The sequence below is a fragment of the Leuciscus leuciscus genome (genome assembly GCF_965113295.1).
Source record: "Leuciscus leuciscus genome assembly, chromosome: 19".
Classification (NCBI taxonomy): Eukaryota; Metazoa; Chordata; class Actinopteri; order Cypriniformes; family Leuciscidae; genus Leuciscus; species Leuciscus leuciscus.
This window is the reverse complement of record NC_138743.1, coordinates 6,525,438-6,545,105: the sequence shown is the minus strand read 5'-3', so window position 1 is coordinate 6,545,105 and position 19,668 is coordinate 6,525,438. Positions and strand designations below refer to the sequence as shown.

At 36.2% G+C, this 19,668-nt stretch overlaps 1 protein-coding gene across 3 annotated transcripts; it reads left to right on the top strand.

The window, feature by feature from the left end:
* The first annotated feature begins 1,491 nt into the window (after window positions 1-1,491).
* On the top strand, window positions 1,492-19,589 carry flvcr2b (FLVCR choline and putative heme transporter 2b). Of its 3 annotated transcripts, XM_082148625.1 has the most exons (11): window positions 1,492-2,361; window positions 4,872-5,013; window positions 9,490-9,630; window positions 11,141-11,208; window positions 11,431-11,534; window positions 12,749-12,859; window positions 13,012-13,117; window positions 15,708-15,819; window positions 16,865-16,920; window positions 18,312-18,422; window positions 18,932-19,589. In XM_082148625.1, the coding sequence occupies exons 1-10, from the start codon at window positions 1,810-1,812 to the stop codon at window positions 18,378-18,380; spliced, it is 1,461 nt and encodes a 486-aa protein (XP_082004751.1). In that variant the 5' UTR covers window positions 1,492-1,809; the 3' UTR covers window positions 18,381-18,422; window positions 18,932-19,589. The 3 variants fall into 3 exon arrangements, with proteins under 3 accessions (XP_082004751.1, XP_082004752.1, XP_082004750.1); XM_082148626.1 differs by lacking the exon at window positions 18,312-18,422; XM_082148624.1 differs by having other exon boundaries at window positions 18,312-19,589.
* Window positions 19,590-19,668: the final 79 nt, after the last annotated feature.

The window sequence follows — 19,668 nt, the reverse complement described above, 5'->3', positions numbered from 1 at the left end:
AACCACTTTAAGTGCCATATAGCACCTACCTTTGTCAAATGGTGCTATGTAGAACCATAAGAGGTGCCATAACCATATAGCACCTTAACCACCCCAAAGAACCGCTAAAGAACCGCTGAAGAACCAAACTGGGCTTAACAGGTTCTTTAAATGGTAGTGGTGCTATATAGCACCTTAACCACCGCAAAGAACCCCTGAAGAACCGCTGAAGAACCATTTTTTTTTAGTGTGTATAAGTAACTTTTCAACTACATGTCAACTAACTCTCATTAGAGTATTAGTAGGCTGTAGTAGACTGTCAGTAGACTGATAGGTTATGGTTAGGTGTTAGGGTTCGGGTTAGGAGAACATTTTGACTTACTTATAGTCAATAAAATATCTGTTGGGGGACAAACAAAATAAAGAGTTAGCAGATATTAAGCAGACAGTCTACTAATCCTCTAATGACAGTTAGTTGACATGTAGCTGCAAAGTTACTTAGTAGAATATCTAAAGTGGACTATAGAAATAAAGTGTTACCATCAATTGTTTTAAATGTATAATTTATAAAGAAAAAAGGCCTAGACAAACTTCACCAGTAACCTAACTCCAGCCTGGCAGAGGGCGCCTTCTCTGCTTTATCCGCCACAAAACCTAAATGGAGGCATTAGAGGAAATAATTGAAATGTTTTCTATGCGATTAATGTTGTTTCGCTGCGACTACCAGAGTTCTCCTCCAGGAGGCGCTCGACGGATCATAAAGTAGAAAGATCGCTCTGAGTCGCATTCAAAGGTCAAAGTTTTGTTTTTTTATTACCTTACTGGGGCAAAATTATAATGATAACCTTAAATATATGAATTTAAAGGATTAGTAAATGGAATAAAAAGCTAAATACACACCAGGCATTTCTGTAAAATAATTCAATAAATTACTCTGCCCTAACAACCGACTTGTTCACCCTGACAGCGCTGAGAAAAGTAACAGATACCACGTGACGTTCTAGATGCTGTTTAATTTGTTAAACAAATGGCACATTTTGCTGTACCAACAAGTACTTTTTTATATACCCATTGTGACGTGCGCTTAGATTTGGCTTCATCTGTGTATTCGTGTTTAATAAAATTGCCTAATAATTCTTCATGTCCCTAACTCGGAAAGAATTAAAGAAAAGTATGTTAAGTCTTTACGAAAGTAACGAGTTCCCCTCTGAACAACACTTACAACTTCAAGCTGGTGATCATGTGCCAGTTATTATCATATTTGCTTTCGTTTCAAGATGACTCGAACAAACCAAAGCCAACCAAAGTTGGTTTAAAACTATTAATTTCTTAAAAAAAATTTTTTAAATGCTTTCTTTTTTATTTGGTCTTAGATTTACAACAAGAAAGAAAGAAAGAAAGAAAGAAAGAAAGAAAATATTTAGGGTAAGTTGTTCTACTTGTCACATGACGGCGTTACAGTTAAGCTCCGCCCCTTTCTAGCTTTTCTTCGTTTGTAATTTCTCATCTAGTCAGTTATTGTTCTACGTCAGAAGCTTCATCACTGTGGCGAAACTTTCAACGAATGTTGGAAGAGTTTCTCGTGCGAGAGCAGCGGATGAATATACATCGAAGTATTATGGGAAGTTTATCCAATAGTATTTAAACTCAGGTGATATATCATTAGTATGTCATGTAAAGTAAGTATTAAATCAGAACAGAGTTTGACATGACTTATAGAACCGCACTGAGTTCCAGTAGATTGACAGGCGTAACTATCCTCAACATGACATTTGTGATTCAACTTGAATGAATGAATATTAACTCGAAAAAGTTCTGAATCGAGTGAAAATGGGAGATGAATCAAAGTCAATGGAAGGAGAGGTAAATGATAATATATATTTCTCAAAAGCAGCCGTGACTGATGCTGAGGTGAATCTTGAACATCATAACCCACCGCCGGAAACGCATTTATATAGAAAGAGATGGATCATGGTGCTTTTATTCAGCTCATATTCGCTGTGTAACTCGTATCAATGGATTCAATACGGAATCATCAACAATATCTTCATGCGTTTCTACGGCGTGGACTCTTTCGCCATTGACTGGATGTCCATGATTTACATGTTGACGTACATTCCTCTCATTTTCCCCGTATCGTGGCTCTTGGATAAAAAAGGTCTGAGGGTCATCGCGCTCGTGGCCACGGCTCTGAATTGCGCGGGCACGTGGATCAAGGTGGCCAGCGCGAGACCGGACCTTTTCCCCGTGACAATTTTGGGTCAGTTCATGTGCTCCGTGGCTCAGGTGTTTATTCTCGGGATGCCCTCGCGCATCGCATCGGTGTGGTTCGGGTCGAATGAGGTGTCCACTGCATGCTCTATCGGGGTCTTCGGAAATCAGGTGAGTTTCAAAAGAATAATATCATTGCTCATTTATCTGTACTGTACTGTGAAGTTAAAGCGGAATTTCTGCGCCACTAGCGGCATTAAACGTAACTACAAAAATAATGACTGTTTCCACACAGGTATCCTGAACACGCCTCATATGCTATTGGTCAGCAAACAGAGAGTCCTTCCCACAATCTTTCGTCATTGGTTGAGCCAATGTTTGGCCAAGTTGAGATTTCTCATTTGAGTCTAATGCCGCATTACAGGCAACCTGTAACCCGTGTTTTTCCAACTCGTAACTGGGAGTACATCGATATAGTACGAGTTCACAGGTGGGAAGTCACGGGTTTGACTGCCGTTCCAGTGCACTTTCACGGGTATAAGGTTGGAAAAACACGGGTTACAGGTTGCCTGGAGCGCGCATAAGTTGAGTCTTTATTTTTCATCAGCTAGGGGTTTTCAAACTTTTTAATGCCATGGGCCTTCAGATGATCCTCTTGCGAGGGACCCCCTTCCTAAAATGTAAAAGACAACTATATATTTTCATATATAAAGACTCAATTTATACTGTAAAAATACTATGAAATATTACTTGGAAAAATATTTAAAATGTTTAATATATGAAGTTTTTACATTAACTTTTTTGTCTACCCAACATTAGGAGTACTGTTAAATGTATGCAGTGTTTCCCAACCACTGTGCCTTGGAAATTATCCAAAAAAATCACCATCAACATCATATAGCTACCTAGGCTATATGGCCTTATATTGTGTTCCTACCTGACTTAAACTCAAGTTTCACATTGAATGTGAGTACTACTTTTAATATAATATCTAGTTTTAATATGCCATTTGAAGCAATGTAAATTCAAAACTGTTCTGTGGCAAAAAAAAAAAAAAAGGTTGGGAAACACTGGTCTAATATACTGAGAAAAAATATTAAAAACTACAGCTGTCAATAGAAAGCAGAATATAACTTCACATCATGCGTACACTCCTTACACTTGTTCTAAGATAAATTAATTGGGAGTATTCTTAATGAGTGACCGTGTGCCCAAGGTCATTTGCCTAAAACACCCATATAAGGTCTATCCTCACAACCTTTGCTTTACAGTCTTTCATCACTGTCAGCAAACATATGATGCTCTCTAAAAGACACACTGAAACACAAACCTTGAAGCTTGAGCTTTACTGAAGCTTATCTTATTCTTTCAACTGTATATGATGAAATATATTTAAGATTAAATAACTATGTCTAACGTGTAATCTTAACGCAATTATAAGGCCACCTAGAGAATGTGATTTTTGCATAACTGTGGTTTCAGTTTTTTCTACGTTTTGTAAATTAAGAATGCTTTTTAGTACGAAAGTTATCCGTGAGAATGTGCATAAGCACACTTAATGAATGAGACCAATGCTCTAATTAAGTACATTTAGGGCCAGATTTACTAAACAAGGCAAATTAGCGTGAGAACGCAATTTTAAAAAAGCGCAGATGGGAGTGGAAAGTTCTGCACGTGATCTACTGACGACACGCAAATGAAAGAACACAGACGCAGCCGCATCATTTCCATAATGACCAACACAATCTACCAAGAGCAGCTCAAACTAGCATCTGGGGGGGGTAAATAATGGTGCAAAAACCAGTAAATTGACTATAGTCAAACCGTAGTAATTCATCTTGCATGATTAATTTAAATACTCTAAAGAAAAATGAAACAAAAGCACGCACATCAGTCTCAAAAGGGTGCTCGACTAAGAAACCAACAAGTAGAAAATATAAAGTCGGCAACACCTAAGCTCCAAAATTATCAAAAATATTTATTTTCAAGACAGCTATGTTACGTATGTTACGTTTCGAGCACGCAGGCTGATGGTCTGATGAAGAGCCTGCGTGCTCGAAACGTAACATACGCTATGCGATAGCTGTCTTGAAAATAAATATTTTTGATAATTTTGGAGCTTAGGTGTTGCCGACTTTATATTTTCTACAATTTAAATACTCTCCCATAAGTTTTGCATCTGAATGGGAAACTCCTACAAATGCATATGGCAATAAGGTCAGCCGCAAAATTAACCCTGTTCACACCTATTCAGCGTTCATTTTTCACTGCGTGTCTTTAGCAAATCCTGACAGTAGTTTTTTAACGCCAAAAGGGGTTTTGCGCTGCCGCAAGTTGTTAGTAAATCTGGCCCCTAAACTTATTTTTTTACATTGTTCATGCTATTTTTCTCTAAACTTTTCCATGGGTCCCTGAAACCCATTTGAAAACCTCTGTTTAAAGCCAAGAAAAATGGAGAATGAGCGCAGGTTGAAACAATTATGTTGATAAATGTGATGTTAATTGTGCAACCACATATAATTACATGAGAGTCTTTAGTGTCCCATGTGGATCAAGGCCTTGCTTGCGAGTGCAATTTTAAAATCACAACTATGTTTGAAATCAAGCAATTTATGTACGTGTTCAGTATGTATGTCCTGCACTGCTTCATTTTGAACCTCACAGATGTTTGTGTTTTTCAGTTGGGGATTGCAATCGGCTTCCTCGTTCCACCAATACTGGTTCCAAATGTGGACGATCTGGACAAGTTAGCGTCTCACATCAGAGTCATGTTCTACATAACTGCGGGTGTGGCCACGTTCCTGTTTGTGTTGGTTGTCATTGGTAAGTGCAAATGTTAGTTATACTATTGCCACAATATTGTTCTATTCCAAAACATAGTGAGCTGTTTACAGAGGGAGTATTTTAAAACGTGTTCCTGACATGAAGGTTGTTCCAAAAGATATAGAAATTAAAGGGATAGCTCATCCAAAAAATTTTTATTCTGTCAATTCTAAAGCCTTATGTTCATCTTATTAACTTTTTAATGATTCTGAGAGATTTCTGTCCCTCTATTGAAAGTCTATTCACCCAAAACTCTGACAGTTCAAAATTAAAGTCTGTTCATCATATAAGTTTCTTCTGAAGACTCGTATGGATTTCTTTTACGATCTCTTTATGGACATTTTGAAGCTTCAGAGTTTTGGGTGAATAGACTTTTAGTGTAGGGACAGGAATCCCTCAGATTCAATAAAAAATATCTTAATTTGTGTTCTAAAGATGAACAAAATTTGTATGGGTTTGTAACGACGTGAGGGTGAGTAAATGATGACAGAATTGTAATTTTTGGGTGAACTATCCCTTTAATTATAATGATGCCTTATATCTTTTTTTAGCCAAAATAATGCACGTGTCCTTGACAGATAAGACAATCCCACAATGCATTGTGATGAATTCAGTGAAACATAAATTGAAGATAGCAAATAATGCAAGAAAAATGTTGATTATAAATAAATCAAATTAAAATGGATTAATGTTTGATTATTGTGCAACTATCTTAGAAAAATGCTTTAATCAAACTTGATTAAAAAAAGTCTATTTGTGTGGCACGTGGAGTTTCTCCCTATATAGAGAGTTTCCGTGAACATTAGGGTGCTATCTTAGAAGGCAGAAGCCTGTGTAGGCATTAGGCAGCGAGATCGCTCACTAGGTTGGTGTGTTTATAGTTGACTGTTTTTTAGTGTGTGTCTGTTCCTCTTTTTCTTTAGTGTGTGTCTGTTTCTGTTTCTCTTCTGTTGTCTTGCTGTGTTCTTCCTGCATGAACATAAACATTAATGTGTTAATAGTTATGCATACAAATCTATAAATGATCAATGTGTCTGTTATATTGTAAGTCTACTTGTATGAGTGTAAATGGAGCATGTTAGTCCTTGATGATTATCTGACCTTTAGCACAAATGACAGAAGGGGAAATGCGATTTTTTCAACATATTTTGCTCACTCTTTATATGCCTTTGTGTGGCCTTTTAAATGCTGAGCTTCCGATTTTTATCATGACGTGACCACAAAGCCTCCTGTACACATTTTGAGCAACACTCACGTGCATTCAGTTCTGTTCTCACAAGCAAAAATGTTTGCCTAGACAATAAAAAGAAGAAAATCACAAGATATTTGCATGTCAAAAGCGTACTCGCCCTCGTGTCATTCCAAATATGAATGGCTTATTTTTCCATGGATCACAAAAGGAGGTATTTTAGAAAATGTTACGGCCTGTTAAAAGTTCAACAAAAGTAGCATAAAAGTTTTCCTTATGACTTGTGCAATATATTCAAAGTCTGTCTGTTAAAGGGTTATTTCACCCCAAAATGAATTATCCCATAATTCGCTCACCCTCAAACCATCATATAGGTGATTATGACTTTCCTCTTTCAGCCGAACATTATTGGCGTTATATAAAAAAATATCCTGGCTCTTCAAAGCTTTATAATGGGAGTGAATAGAGCCCGAATTTTTGAATCTTCAAAAAAGTGTATCCATCCATCATGAAAGTAATCCATATGGCTCCAGGCTTCTGAAGAAAAATATCCATATTTATAACATTATAAACTATAATCACTGGCTTCCGGCAATGGCCGTATTAGGGGTGTAAATCGGACGGTTCATCACGATACGATATGATATCGATTCTCTCAGCAAGCGATACGATATTTGCCGATACCTCAAACAAAATTCTGCGATACGATTTGATTCGATTCAGAGCTATATCGATTTTTAGATATTATGTGCCAAGTTTACACAACCAGTAACTCACAAATGCAACCAAAATATAGAACGTTAACTTTTTATTAAACTCTTTGAAAATTGCACAAGCAGATAACTCCACATTTCATGTTTCAGAGTTAAACAAAACCAAGTAATTGCTATGATATATAATAAAACACTCAGTTAATCTTTGTAACGTTAATCTCCTCATCTGACATACACGCCTGACCAACTTTGTTGTTGTGATTAACGTACACGCAATACAGGGAGCTTTTCCTTCAACACTAACTAACCACACTTTAGCAAGGTTCTGTGAAAACGTTTCAGCTTTTAGATATCAAATTCATTGAAATTATCCATCCTCGATCACTTTTAGTCAGCTTTGAGGAAACTCCTCTCAGCTAGTGGGTCTTTTCGAATTGCCTAGCAGTCTTGTCACCTGACCTGAATATTGTGCGCTGATTCGCTAAAACTGACTTATCGGGATGTGTTCTCAAACACCAAGGGTGCTTGTCGGTTTCTGCTGTAAAACATGAACTCATGATCCCTTGACAGTGGACAATACCGGCCTTTGTGACAAAACGTGTTTAGGGTTCTGTCAATCTTGTCAGGCGTCTATTTCAGCTGAGGAGATTAATGTTTCAAAGACACACTGGCGAGCAAATGAAAATGCGCGCTTTGGAAGAAATGCATAGACAGACGTTATGTGAGGATGTGGAGAGTGTCAAAATAAAGGTCCCTTATATCGATATTTTATATGTGGCGTCGATGCATGATCGTATCATTAGACGTTTGATCGATGCATCGATCCATATCGATGTATTGTTACACACCCCTAGGCCGTGTGCAAGTCTAGTTCCGGCAGAAGAGTGACCTCTGACCCGACGCATGACGTATGTAGGATGTAGGAGTAGCATAATCTTAGGTGAAAGTAGACCGCTCTCACGGTTCAAACTAATAGTGCTGGGCAACAAACTCAAGCTCCTCGACATTTCTCTTTAAAAAAATTTGTTTTAGACTTCTAATTCGTGACCAGTGTTTTGTTTTGCTCTATCCTCTGCGCTTCTGCGTTCGTCAATGCATCATGCGTCGGGTCAGAGGTCACTCTCCTGCTGGAACTCGACTCGCATATGGCCGTTGCCTGAAGCCAGTGATTATAGTTTATAAAGTTATAAATATGGATATTTTTCTTCAGAAGGCCTTCATTATCCCACTGGAGTCGTATGGATTACTTTTATGATGGATGAATGAAAATGACTCTATTCACTCCCATTATAAAGCTTGGAAGAGCCAGGATATGTATTTTTTTATATAACGCCAATTGTGTTCGGCTGAAAGAAAAAAGTCATAATCACCTAGGATGGCTTGAGAGTGAATGAATTATGGGATCATAATTCATTTTTGAGTGAACTAATCCTTTAATTCATCATAAGGTGCTTTTTGTAATTTTTGGAGCTCCCTTCCTTATTTTGATTGTATATCAATGAACACCTGGGGTTATTCTGCTAGCGTTCCCTTTTGTGTTCCATGGAAGAAAATAAACTAATGCAGCCTGCAACAACATGATGGTGAGTTATGATGACATATTTTATTTTTAGGTGAACTGTTTTCTAATTTCCCTTGAAATAAACAGTTTAGCCGGTCTGTTATTTAATTCTTTAGTAAATAACAAGCCTAGCAGATTTTAGCGTTTCTGTCTAATATTTCTACAGCTTAAATCCCACTGCAGAGTGCATGTTTAAAAAAAGCAAACATGACAGAGTTCAGTCACCTGCAGTTTTGGGGACAGCAGGCTAAATTTTTACTCAAACACAAACATTCCCAGATGTTATAACATGGTGAATTCATTCGCTTTAACACACTGACACAACTGACCATCATTTCATTCTTTAGTATTTAAGTATTTTTCGTTTTAAACGATTTAAATTAGCAAACATATTAGCTTTGTGTCAAAACCTCGGCATCTTGGATGAATTTTTTCCAATGCATTCTGGGATTGCCTGAAAATGCATTAATCCTGTCTTACATTTTCCCCAAAAAGGCTGCCTATATTTTGTTACAGCCTTCTTTTATTTGATATTAAACGGCCTTGCTGTATGATGTTATCTAGGTTCAAGGTTGCAGTGTTATTTTAGTATTATTTTTTTACTATTATATTATTTATTAATATTTTGAATGTTTTTATTTAAAAAAAAATTAGGTTTTGGTTTAAGATTTCGTAAATTTGTGATTTGCTCCTTTACGTAGTAGTTTTATTATGCATTGTTTTTATTAATTTTTTTATAGCTCTATTTAGCTTTTATTTCATTTTCAGTCTTAGTAATTTTAGTACTAGGAACTTATTTAGTACTTTACTAACTTATTTGATTCAGTTAGTTTTTCATCTAATATTAAATTTTTATTTCAGATTTATTTTAATTACTGAAAATAAGTTTGAGAGCTGTAGTGTGTCCAGTTACACAATGAAACTGTACTCAGATCAGTGCTGATCTACTACATGTAAATGAAGAGTTTTGGTGATTGGATGAATTTGTATTTTGTATTTTATGTTCCTGTCAGTGTTTCAGGAGCGTCCGGAGATCCCTCCCACCCACGCTCAGGCCGCGGCTCGGCAGATATCTCCGGAGAGCTACTCCTATACAGCTTCCATTCTCAGGCTGCTCCGCAACAAAGCCTTCATCCTCCTCGTCATCACTTATGGTGAATATCACTCTGAGCACAACGGAGCCATTCAAGACCTCAAACTGGGGTTCATTATGCTTGCTGCCATTTAAACACAGTCATAGATTGTTACTGAGAGCTTTAACATGAATAGTTCTATAGTCAGTGCTGTTTGCTAATGTAAGCATCTCTATTACTGTTGCTCATACTTGGGGTTTGTTATTCAACTTCCGCACATAATTTGTCCTGCTACAGACATAAATGATTCCTCCAATCACGCATGTGCTGTTATTACAGTCATAGTCACATGGTGCACTATAAAATGAAAAAATCTATAGTCTAAAAAATATTTAAAAATCCATAGTCTTACACTGAAGGGACTCGATCCATAATATCGTAAACAGGGTGCTGGTGTTAAAAATGTCATAATGTTAAAATTGTTTTCGCACCAGTTCCTTAAACCTGCTAGTCCCAAACCAGACAGCCAAGGATTACACAGCAGCTTCAGCCATGTTATTTTTCCTGTCTGTCTATCATATTTTAATTATTTGCTGTGAATTTGACTTGTTATATATTTAAACCCAAATATATATATATATTGTGATACCCAAATATAAGTGATATACACTAATATAAATATACAAATATACACAAATATACAAATAGACCACAATTTTTTTTTTTTTTAAGAAATAAATAAATGAATACTTTTATTTTGCAAGTACACATTAAATTGATCAAAAGTGACAGTAAAGACCTTCATAATGTTACAAAAGATTTATATTTCAAATTAATGCTGTTCTTTTGAACGTTTTCAACATTGATAATAATCAGAACTGTTTCTTGAGCAGCAAATCATCATATTAGAATGATTTCTGAAGGATCATGTGACACTGAAGACTGGAGTAATGATGCTGAAAATTCAGCTTTGATCACAGGAATAGATTAAAATATATAAAAATTGAAAACAGTTATTTTCAATTGTAATAATATTCAACATTATTAGTGTTTTTTACAGATTTTTTATCAAATAAAGGCATCCTCTGAGATCTTTCTAAAACAAAAAAAACTTGAATGGTATATTATATAAATATATTATTTATATATTTGATTGATTGATTGATTGATTGATTGATATGCTTATGTCTAGCTCGTGATGTTTATTTTTGTTTTGTTTTTGAAAAGTATAAAGCTTATGCTGAACAGAATGAATTGTCATCTTTGCTTTGCTTTCATGGTGAGCACTACATTAACGCTGCACACTGAGTTTATGATCCATCTACACACACACACACACACACACACACACAAACAGCTGTGTAACACTAGCACGAGAAGCCTGTAGCTGCATATGACCTGGCTGAACATTGACAGAAATAAACCTGCTGGAATGCCGAGCTCTTTATGTCTTTACAGCTGCTTCAGAAATGTGAATACGTTTACTGCTTACTAGATACACTTCAAATCTATAGTCTGAAACCAGATGTTCTGTGTTAAGTCTTTTTTGGCAGGCTTTTTTATGTTTTTGACTTCATCTATCTTTCCTCAGGGCTGAATGTTGGCTGTTTCTATGCTGTCAGTACGCTTCTCAACCGAATGATCATTGAACACTATCCTGTAAGCCCCTCCGCCTGTCCAACCAATCATGAGCGCCCATGACCTACACTCAATTTACATAACAGTATTGATACCAGTGAATTTTAACTTCATCATTAGCATTACTGGTGGAAGTTAGTGTTTGTGGGTTTCCATTTTTCCATTTATTCATTAATCCAGAAGAACTGATCTTAGTCTGATATATTGTGGTAAAACAGAGAAAGTTTGCTCTGGTTTTAACAGGGAGAGGAGGTGAACGCCGGCAGGATCGGCCTCACCATCGTGATCGCTGGCATGGTGGGTTCCCTCATCTGTGGAATCTGGTTAGACCGATCTAAGACATACAAGTAAGAGGCTGGACTTTAATCCTAACCAATCTTCAAATGTCCTTCAGGCAGTAACAGTGCTTGATAAACATTTGTCTTCATTCCTCCTTGAAGATAAGTGTATTATTGAGTCCTTTCCCCCCTGTGAGTCTGTTCATATGCTTTGGTTTAGTGTGTTTTTCCAGGTGTTTGCCTCTTTGATCCATGAACCTAGGCCTTGTGACCTTTTGCTTCAGTGCATTTGACCCCATGCAGCATGTCTTCCCCTCCTGGGCATTGTGATGTTTCTTTTACTCAGCTTTGTTTACACTTACCACCACACTCACACTACTGAACTGAAATATCAGATTAATAATACAATTAATGGCCATTTTGTGTCAGTGGAATTCATTTAAAACAGTTTTGCTTTTTTTTTTTTTAAATGCCTTTTATATAGACTGTCATTCAAGTCTCTTCCTCTCACCAAGGCTGCATTTATTTGATCAAAAATTGAGTAAAAACAGTCGCATTGAGAAATATTATTACAATTTCAAATAACTGTTTTCTATTTGAATAGATTTTCTAATATAATTTATTCCTGTGATGCAAAGCTGTTTTTTCAGCATCATTAATCCAGTCTTCAGTGTCACATGATCCTTCAGAAATCATTCTAATATGCTGATTTGCTGCTCAAGAAACATTTACTATTACTATTAATATTGTTGATAACAATTGTGCTGCTTCATATTTTTGTGGAATTCATGTTTTTCAGGATTTCAATTCAATTTAATGCATCCTTGCTGAATAAAAGTATTAATTTCTTTTTTTATATATATATATATATATATATATATATATATATATATATATATGAAAATCCATTATAAAAATATTGGATTTTTAAAGCAAACCCATGATCTAAACAAAGTGTAAAGCAATCATGAATTATATAAATGTGAAAATTATATTGTGTTACACAAATTACGATTGTCCCACAGTTGTGCCATAATTTCCACCAAAACCAACTACTTTAACCATCCAAAAAAATTATAATTTTTAAAAGTGCTAATAGTTGAAGAAATGGCCAGATATCTAGCAGATGCTATTGTACTAAAGCAACTGAAATGGTATTTCTGGATCTACATGTATTTTCAGCTGCTATTAATGATATGATCTCACTCCTTCAGTCATACTAGGACATGTTGGATCCTGATGAAGGATTTGTCCCATGTCTCTGTTGTGTGATGTCTCCACAGACAAACCACTCTGGCTGTGTATCTAATGTCCCTGGTGGGCATGGTGATTTATGCTTTTACCTTGAATTTGGGTCACCTGTGGGTGGTCTTTATCACAGCGGGAACCCTCGGGTATGAGAAGATTTTTACTGTCGTTCATGCTGTGAATGGTCAGATGAAATTTGCAACAAAAAAATACATATATTTTCTCATTTAAAAAAATAATAATTGAAAAACGCAAAAGTTTTGGCCAAAATCTTTTTGTTTGTGTGTTACTGACGCAGGTTCTTCATGACGGGTTATCTTCCCCTCGGTTTTGAGTTTGCCGTCGAATTGACTTACCCAGAGTCTGAGGGAACGTCTTCAGGACTTCTGAACTGCTCAGCACAGGTATGTGTGTGATATTTATTTAAAAAAAATTACAAAAAAAAGGCTAGCCAAATAAATATCCATATGGATTACACAAGAAAATCTAAATTAAAGGGATAGATCCCCCAAAATGTTTTATTCTGTCATCTTTTACTCACCCTCATGTTGTTCCAAACCAATTTTATCCAATTTTCTGAAGTGACGCGAATGCTTTGTTTGCACAAAAAAACAGAATTTGCCACTTTATTTGCAAAATATTCATCTCCGAGCCGCGTTCACGTAACAGTGTTCGCTCTCGTGTCATCACAACACGCATGCGTACACATGAACGCTGGTTGGAGATTGATATTTTGTAAATCACGTTTTTTTTGTAGTAAAAAAAACACTTAATAAATAAATTGAGGTTAAACTACTGGAGTCACATGAATTACTTTAATGATGTCTTTACTACCTTTCTGGTTCTTGAAAGTGGTAGTTGCATAGCTATCAATGGAGGGACAGAAAGCTCTCAAAAGATCTTCATTTGTGTTCTGAAGATGAACAAAGTCTTACGGGTGAGTAATTACTGACAGAATTTTCATTTTTGGATGAACTATCCATTTAAAGGTGAATGATGGGACATAACGTCTCTCATACTTCATTAAATAAAAAATAAACAGTTATGCTGAAATACATAAACAAACAATATACTGTCAAAACTTCTCTGTATTATGTTTCTAAAGACAGGCTCAGACTACAAGGAGTTTTTAAATCGATTATGAAATCTGGTTGCATCACGCATATAAGGAGAATTTTTACAGATTGTCTTCTCTCAAATCTCAAACATGCACACACTACAAGATTTGCAAACCATTCAGTTTTACTCATTTTGAGGGTCTGTCACTCTCTCAGGGTTTGCATGGTTGAATCAAACACAAAGGAGTCAGGAATACACTCAAATAGTCTTGAATCCACAAACAGAATTACACTGGAAAATAAACATGTTCACCGCATTTAAGCCATGACAATAACTGACAAGGAACAGAACAAAACAGGGAGTACTTGTACACAGAGTTAACAAGCGAAACAATGATCGACAGCTGAATGTAATCAGTTACCAAGGAGAATAACTAGGAAACAATCAATGCTAAACTGAACTGAAGCACAAGAAACAAACATAGGAATGAAAAAGACAACTAAACAAAAAGTAAACCTGACTCCAGGGTCCAGGACAAGATTTTTTCTCAGATTGTCAGGATGGGTAAATCCTAAAACTCCTGTAGTCTCAGCCCGGCTTAAAGGACAATTCCGGTGAAAAATGAACCTAGGGGTAATTAACACATGGTTACCGAGTCGATCGTTCCCTTTTCATGAAAATCGAATGTAAAGAGTTTTATCTCTAAAAACAGATTAGCTTATAACGCTAGTATATGGGGCACAGAGTAAGTAAAAGTAAATCGCTAGTTAATACCACTAACAAGGCTCAAAATAGCCTCACACTGACACGGTAGCATAATGAGGGTCCCTACATGCAAACCGAAGCATTGAGAACTTTGTAAGTGTACAGACAGTTTAATAAGAAGATACTTTATAAAGACAGTACATTACGCGTTTACAGGCAGGAGGCATCTTGGAAAACATTCTCGACTAGTCGAGTAACGAACGCCGTACTACGTGAGCTGGTCGATAGGAATTACGCTATGGAATTACGTTTGTGAAATCTAACGTAGCACGGCGTTCGTGGCTCGACTAGTCGAGACTGTTTTCCAAGATGGATCCTGCCTGTAAACGTCTTTATAAAGTATCTTCTTATTAAACTGTCTGTACACTTCTCACAAAGCTTCTTCTCAATGCTTCGGTTTGCATGTAGGGACCCTCATTATGCTACCGTGTTAGTGTGAGGCTATTTTGAGCCTTGTTAGTGGTATTAACTAGCGATTTACTTTTACTTACACTGTGCCCCATGTACTAGAGTTATGAGCTAATCTGTTTTTAGAGATAAAACTCTTTACATTCGATTTTCATGAAAACGCATCCCAGGGAACGATCGACTCGGTAACCATGTGTTAATTAATGAAGTTCCTAAACGCAAGTTAGGGAGGAGTGAGCCCATCTAATCTTTCAATCAACAGCCTGAGTATATAAGCAGCCGCTTACCTCTCTCTAGCATCAGCTGTTCCAGTATCCCTCCACCTCCCCAAACTCCACCTTCATCTCAGGTACCTTGCCCTTCAATTATCATATCCTACATTTAGCCACTGGGGGGGTATATCAGAGCTCGAGTTGAAGCTGCTTCATCGAGCCCCTCTTCAGTGGACAACAAGCCAAATTAGTTTAACCTAATATCTTAAAGATTTTATGGGCAAGCAAACTCGTTAACCCCTAGGTTCATTTTTCACCGGAAAGAGTGATGAACAGTGATACACAGATCTTTTCAGTGAAGCGGTCATAGTCAAGCAGTACGTTAAATAAAACACTGCTATTGACCAATCAGCAGCAAGGGCCAGAATTATCTGTTTCATAAACTGTTTATAAGAGGCTCCAGTTGTCTTATTTTGGGAGTTTTATGTTATTTTATAGAGTTTATATGGAGTTACCACAATCCTAATGAGCATTGTGTTTCTTACTGCAGGTATTTGGGATCATATTTACGATCTGTCAGGGGAAAATTATGGACTCGTTCAATACGCTGGCTGGAAATCTCTTCTTATGTGCCTTCCTGCTGATAGGAACCTTCATTACAGGTGCAGATCGCTCAATGCTCGTCTACCTGACTAGTTGTTCCTCTTTAACCCAGTACAGAGTTCACACTTGAGGAACTGCTTTGTATTTTTATTTTGGTCCTATGAACTGTAGTTGCTTTCAAACGTTTTGATTCCCGGTGAAATCCTTTTCCTTCTTGGAAAGCATTGTATTAACATTCATGCTGCATGAGTGACATTATGAAAGCTGCAATGTCCTCTAATGTTTCAGTTAATATATGAGCTATTAAACACACAGAAGAAACACTGGATTGTGTAAATATAGAATAAGCGACATTGTTTTGGGACAGGTACGGCCAAAATCCTTCAGAGTACAAACACAGAACCGGATCTCTGTACCCCTTCAGTGACTCGCCTGTCCCATTAGATTAAATTTGAGGTAGATTTTAGTCAGATGAACTGTGTTCTCAAGACAAGGGTGGCAAATTGTCACATGTTTTAAATGTTATAAAATTATATTATACAATCTAATATAATTACAATAATAATGTTCGCTGCAGTTATCCAGATTGTTGTTATGGATAATTTGAAGACTTCTTAGTTAATATTCAACACATTTTCCAGGCAATAAGAGTTCATGTGGAGAAATTATATAGTCCTTCATATAACATTGATGCGTACAGGTACAAAGTTTTTGCTTTCTCTTTGAACAATGACTTATATCTCAAAAGTCCAACCAGAATTATCTTCCACGTAAACTTAGCCAAACCCATTGATGGATCATCATGGATGTGTCACCCATGGAAATTATTATATTTTGCCTAATTAAAATTACATCTATTTTAGGGCCATTCAGTATTTATTGCATTTGTAAGTTAGGAAATATTTAATTATTTTGCAATGCTAAAAACAAATCTGTTGATTTTTGGAATTAAATATGAACCTGACACGTTCTTTGAGGGATTCATCCATTTATATACACAATTCAGATAGACTAGACCTCACAGGATGTGTCAGTCATCTCAGTAGATAGATGTGAATGTTAAAGCCATCGTAATGTGTCTCGTGTTTCTGTTCTTTATCTCAGCCTTTATTAAGTCCGATCTGCGCCGACAGTTGGCAAACCAGCAAGCATTGGCAGCTGTAAGTATCAAACCAAACCTGCAAAACAGTTACACAAGATTTTATGAGATATATTTGAGATAGAAAGCAGATTACGGTTAACCTGACCTTCTCATCCAGGAATAAGTTCATGTTTTGTGTTTCCTGCAAATGTGTGTTTCCTGTTTGGCCGATTGATGCAGCAGAAAACTGTTTACAGCCACTAACATGTACCCTGGATGTCCCTAAGATGCACCAATATGAAAATATTGGCCGATACCGATAACCGATAAATCGTTATATTTGAAAGCCGATAACCGATATATTGGCTGATAAATCTAAATCCAAATTTGTACATAATTTTTGAGTGCCTGATTACAAAAACAAAGTCTCGTAATGTCCCAATCACACAATTATAATGATGTTCTCATTATAATTGTATGTCGCCTATATGACTTGCGCTGCGCATGTTGCACTTAACTATTAACTACTAACTGTATTTTCCTTTTCAAAGTGATTCCAGTCATATTTCAAGCAATTCAAAACCACCATGGCGAACAGTGCACATCTGAAGTGTCTCAACTAAAGGAAATAATCCATTATTTATCGCTTTAATATATCGGTCAAATGTTCTTATTGGGCCGATAACGTTAACATTAAAAATGAACATATATCTGCCGATACCGATATGGTGGCCGATATATCGTGTGACTCCTGTTGTTTCTTCCTCATGTTTCTGTGTTGTTGTGTTTTAACTTGAACTCCAGTCTTTTCAATCGGACTGTTAAATGTATTTATTAGTTGGTCGGTTTGGTTTGTTAGCTTTTGTTTCAAAGGTTCACAGCAGGAACCCAGCAGTTTCTTTGAACTTTTTATTGTGTTGACATTCCAGCGCTGTGATTGGATGAAACGTGGGAAATACCAGCCCTTATAAACACACTTCAGTCCTGTTCTTCACTATCACTCCTGCTCATCTTTACACGCTATATCATGTTCCCTTGTTTCACGCATCCCATTCACACTCCAATTTCCCTGTAATGTATGTGTAATGATATTACAGTAAACTATAACCATTTTCTATTTGAATATATCTTTTTTTATGTATTTCTGTGATGTCAAAGCTGGATTTTCAGCATCATCACACACATAATTTCAGTGGTAGTGAAATTCTCTTTCCTCTTTTCACTCATTCCATCCTCTTTCTGCTTTGGTTCATTCATAACTTCCACTCATCTCATCTCTCTTTTCTACTTATCCTGTTTTCCCTTTCCAATTTTCCACATATGCCATTCTCTTTTCCACTTTTTTTTTTTTTTATAAATCAACCTGTTTCTCTGCTTGTTTTGTTCCCCAATTTCTACTCACCCCGTCCTCTTCAAATCTGTTCATGGATCAGTGTGTGTGTGTGTGTGTGTGTGTATGTGTGTGTACAGGCAGCGTTGGGCAGGTCATACGTTCAGGATCACACTGGGACGTCTCTCCTTCCATCCACACACATGTGACCAATCAATCACTGCCTGATTTTATTGCACACTGTGGTTCAGGTATGGGCGGCACATGTGATTAGCCCGTCTGATTCACACTTGATAGCTTCATTTTAATTATCGCTTATAAAGTGATTCAGATGTGCTTTTGATTCTCAGTGTCCAATCAGAGTCCAATGTTAATGATTTTTGTCTTCTCTATCTAAACACTTCGCCCATGAGCTTTGTGTCTGTGTGTGTGTGCTTGTTGATATGATTTATGAGAACACAAATTTGTATAATGACATGGGTATTACACTGGTATTACAACGTAAACGTGGATTATGAGGACATTTCCTGAGTTCTCGAAGTTTAAAAAAAGAAGTTAATAAGCATACTAAACAATGTTTCATGTGTGTGTGTTTAACTATAGATTGGTTGTTTGGTCTGTACTAACATTTAACCCTTATTTAATCCACTGACACACTAACTGTCCTCCAGTAGATGTGTGCATGACAAGAAGGTTTAATGCCGTCAGGGGGCGCCGTTTCACTGATATCTATTACTAATGATGTGTTTTGTGTTTTTAGAGCCATTTGGAAACACCTCCAGCACAAGCTTTTGAAGCCAAACTCTAATGTGATCATTAAACGGAACATGTGGCATTTAACTTTTTTTTTGTGACACTGTTTATGTTTTATAGTTTGTAACCAGCCTTGAATTTCAATTTATTTTGCCTGAGACTTCAAAAATGATTTTGTGACATTTGAATCGGGATGTATTATTTTTGTTTATTTGGATTGTGCCAAATGTCTATAACATCCAGGGACTAAGTGTTTTTTTGTTTTTGTTTTTCATATGGTGTTCATTAATTGATTAATCATCTCAATAGGACATATTCTAATTTTAAATTAGTTTATCATATTTCTATTTTCAATTTAAATTATTAATGTAAAAAAAAAAAATTCTTGCACATTTTTTTTTTATGGAATATAGGACAAATTCTTCAATGAAACCTATTGGAGTGAGGAATGTTTCAGTATTATTTGAAATAGGAATAGGAACTGAATTGTAGATAGAAACCGAAGAACAGCTAAATATGCAATGTTGGTTTCCATCTGCAGTAATATGTATTGAAAAATGTTTCAATATTTTTATACAGTTGTTTTGTATTTTGACCCTATATTTAAAGTTCTGTTAAGTTCATCTGAACTAATTGTAATGAATAAAACAACTCTAACATCTAAAGCACTTTTCTGTTATATTATTTGTTTTTAAAAATTAAAACATTTGTAGCAGAATGTTTATATATGTATATATATAATCA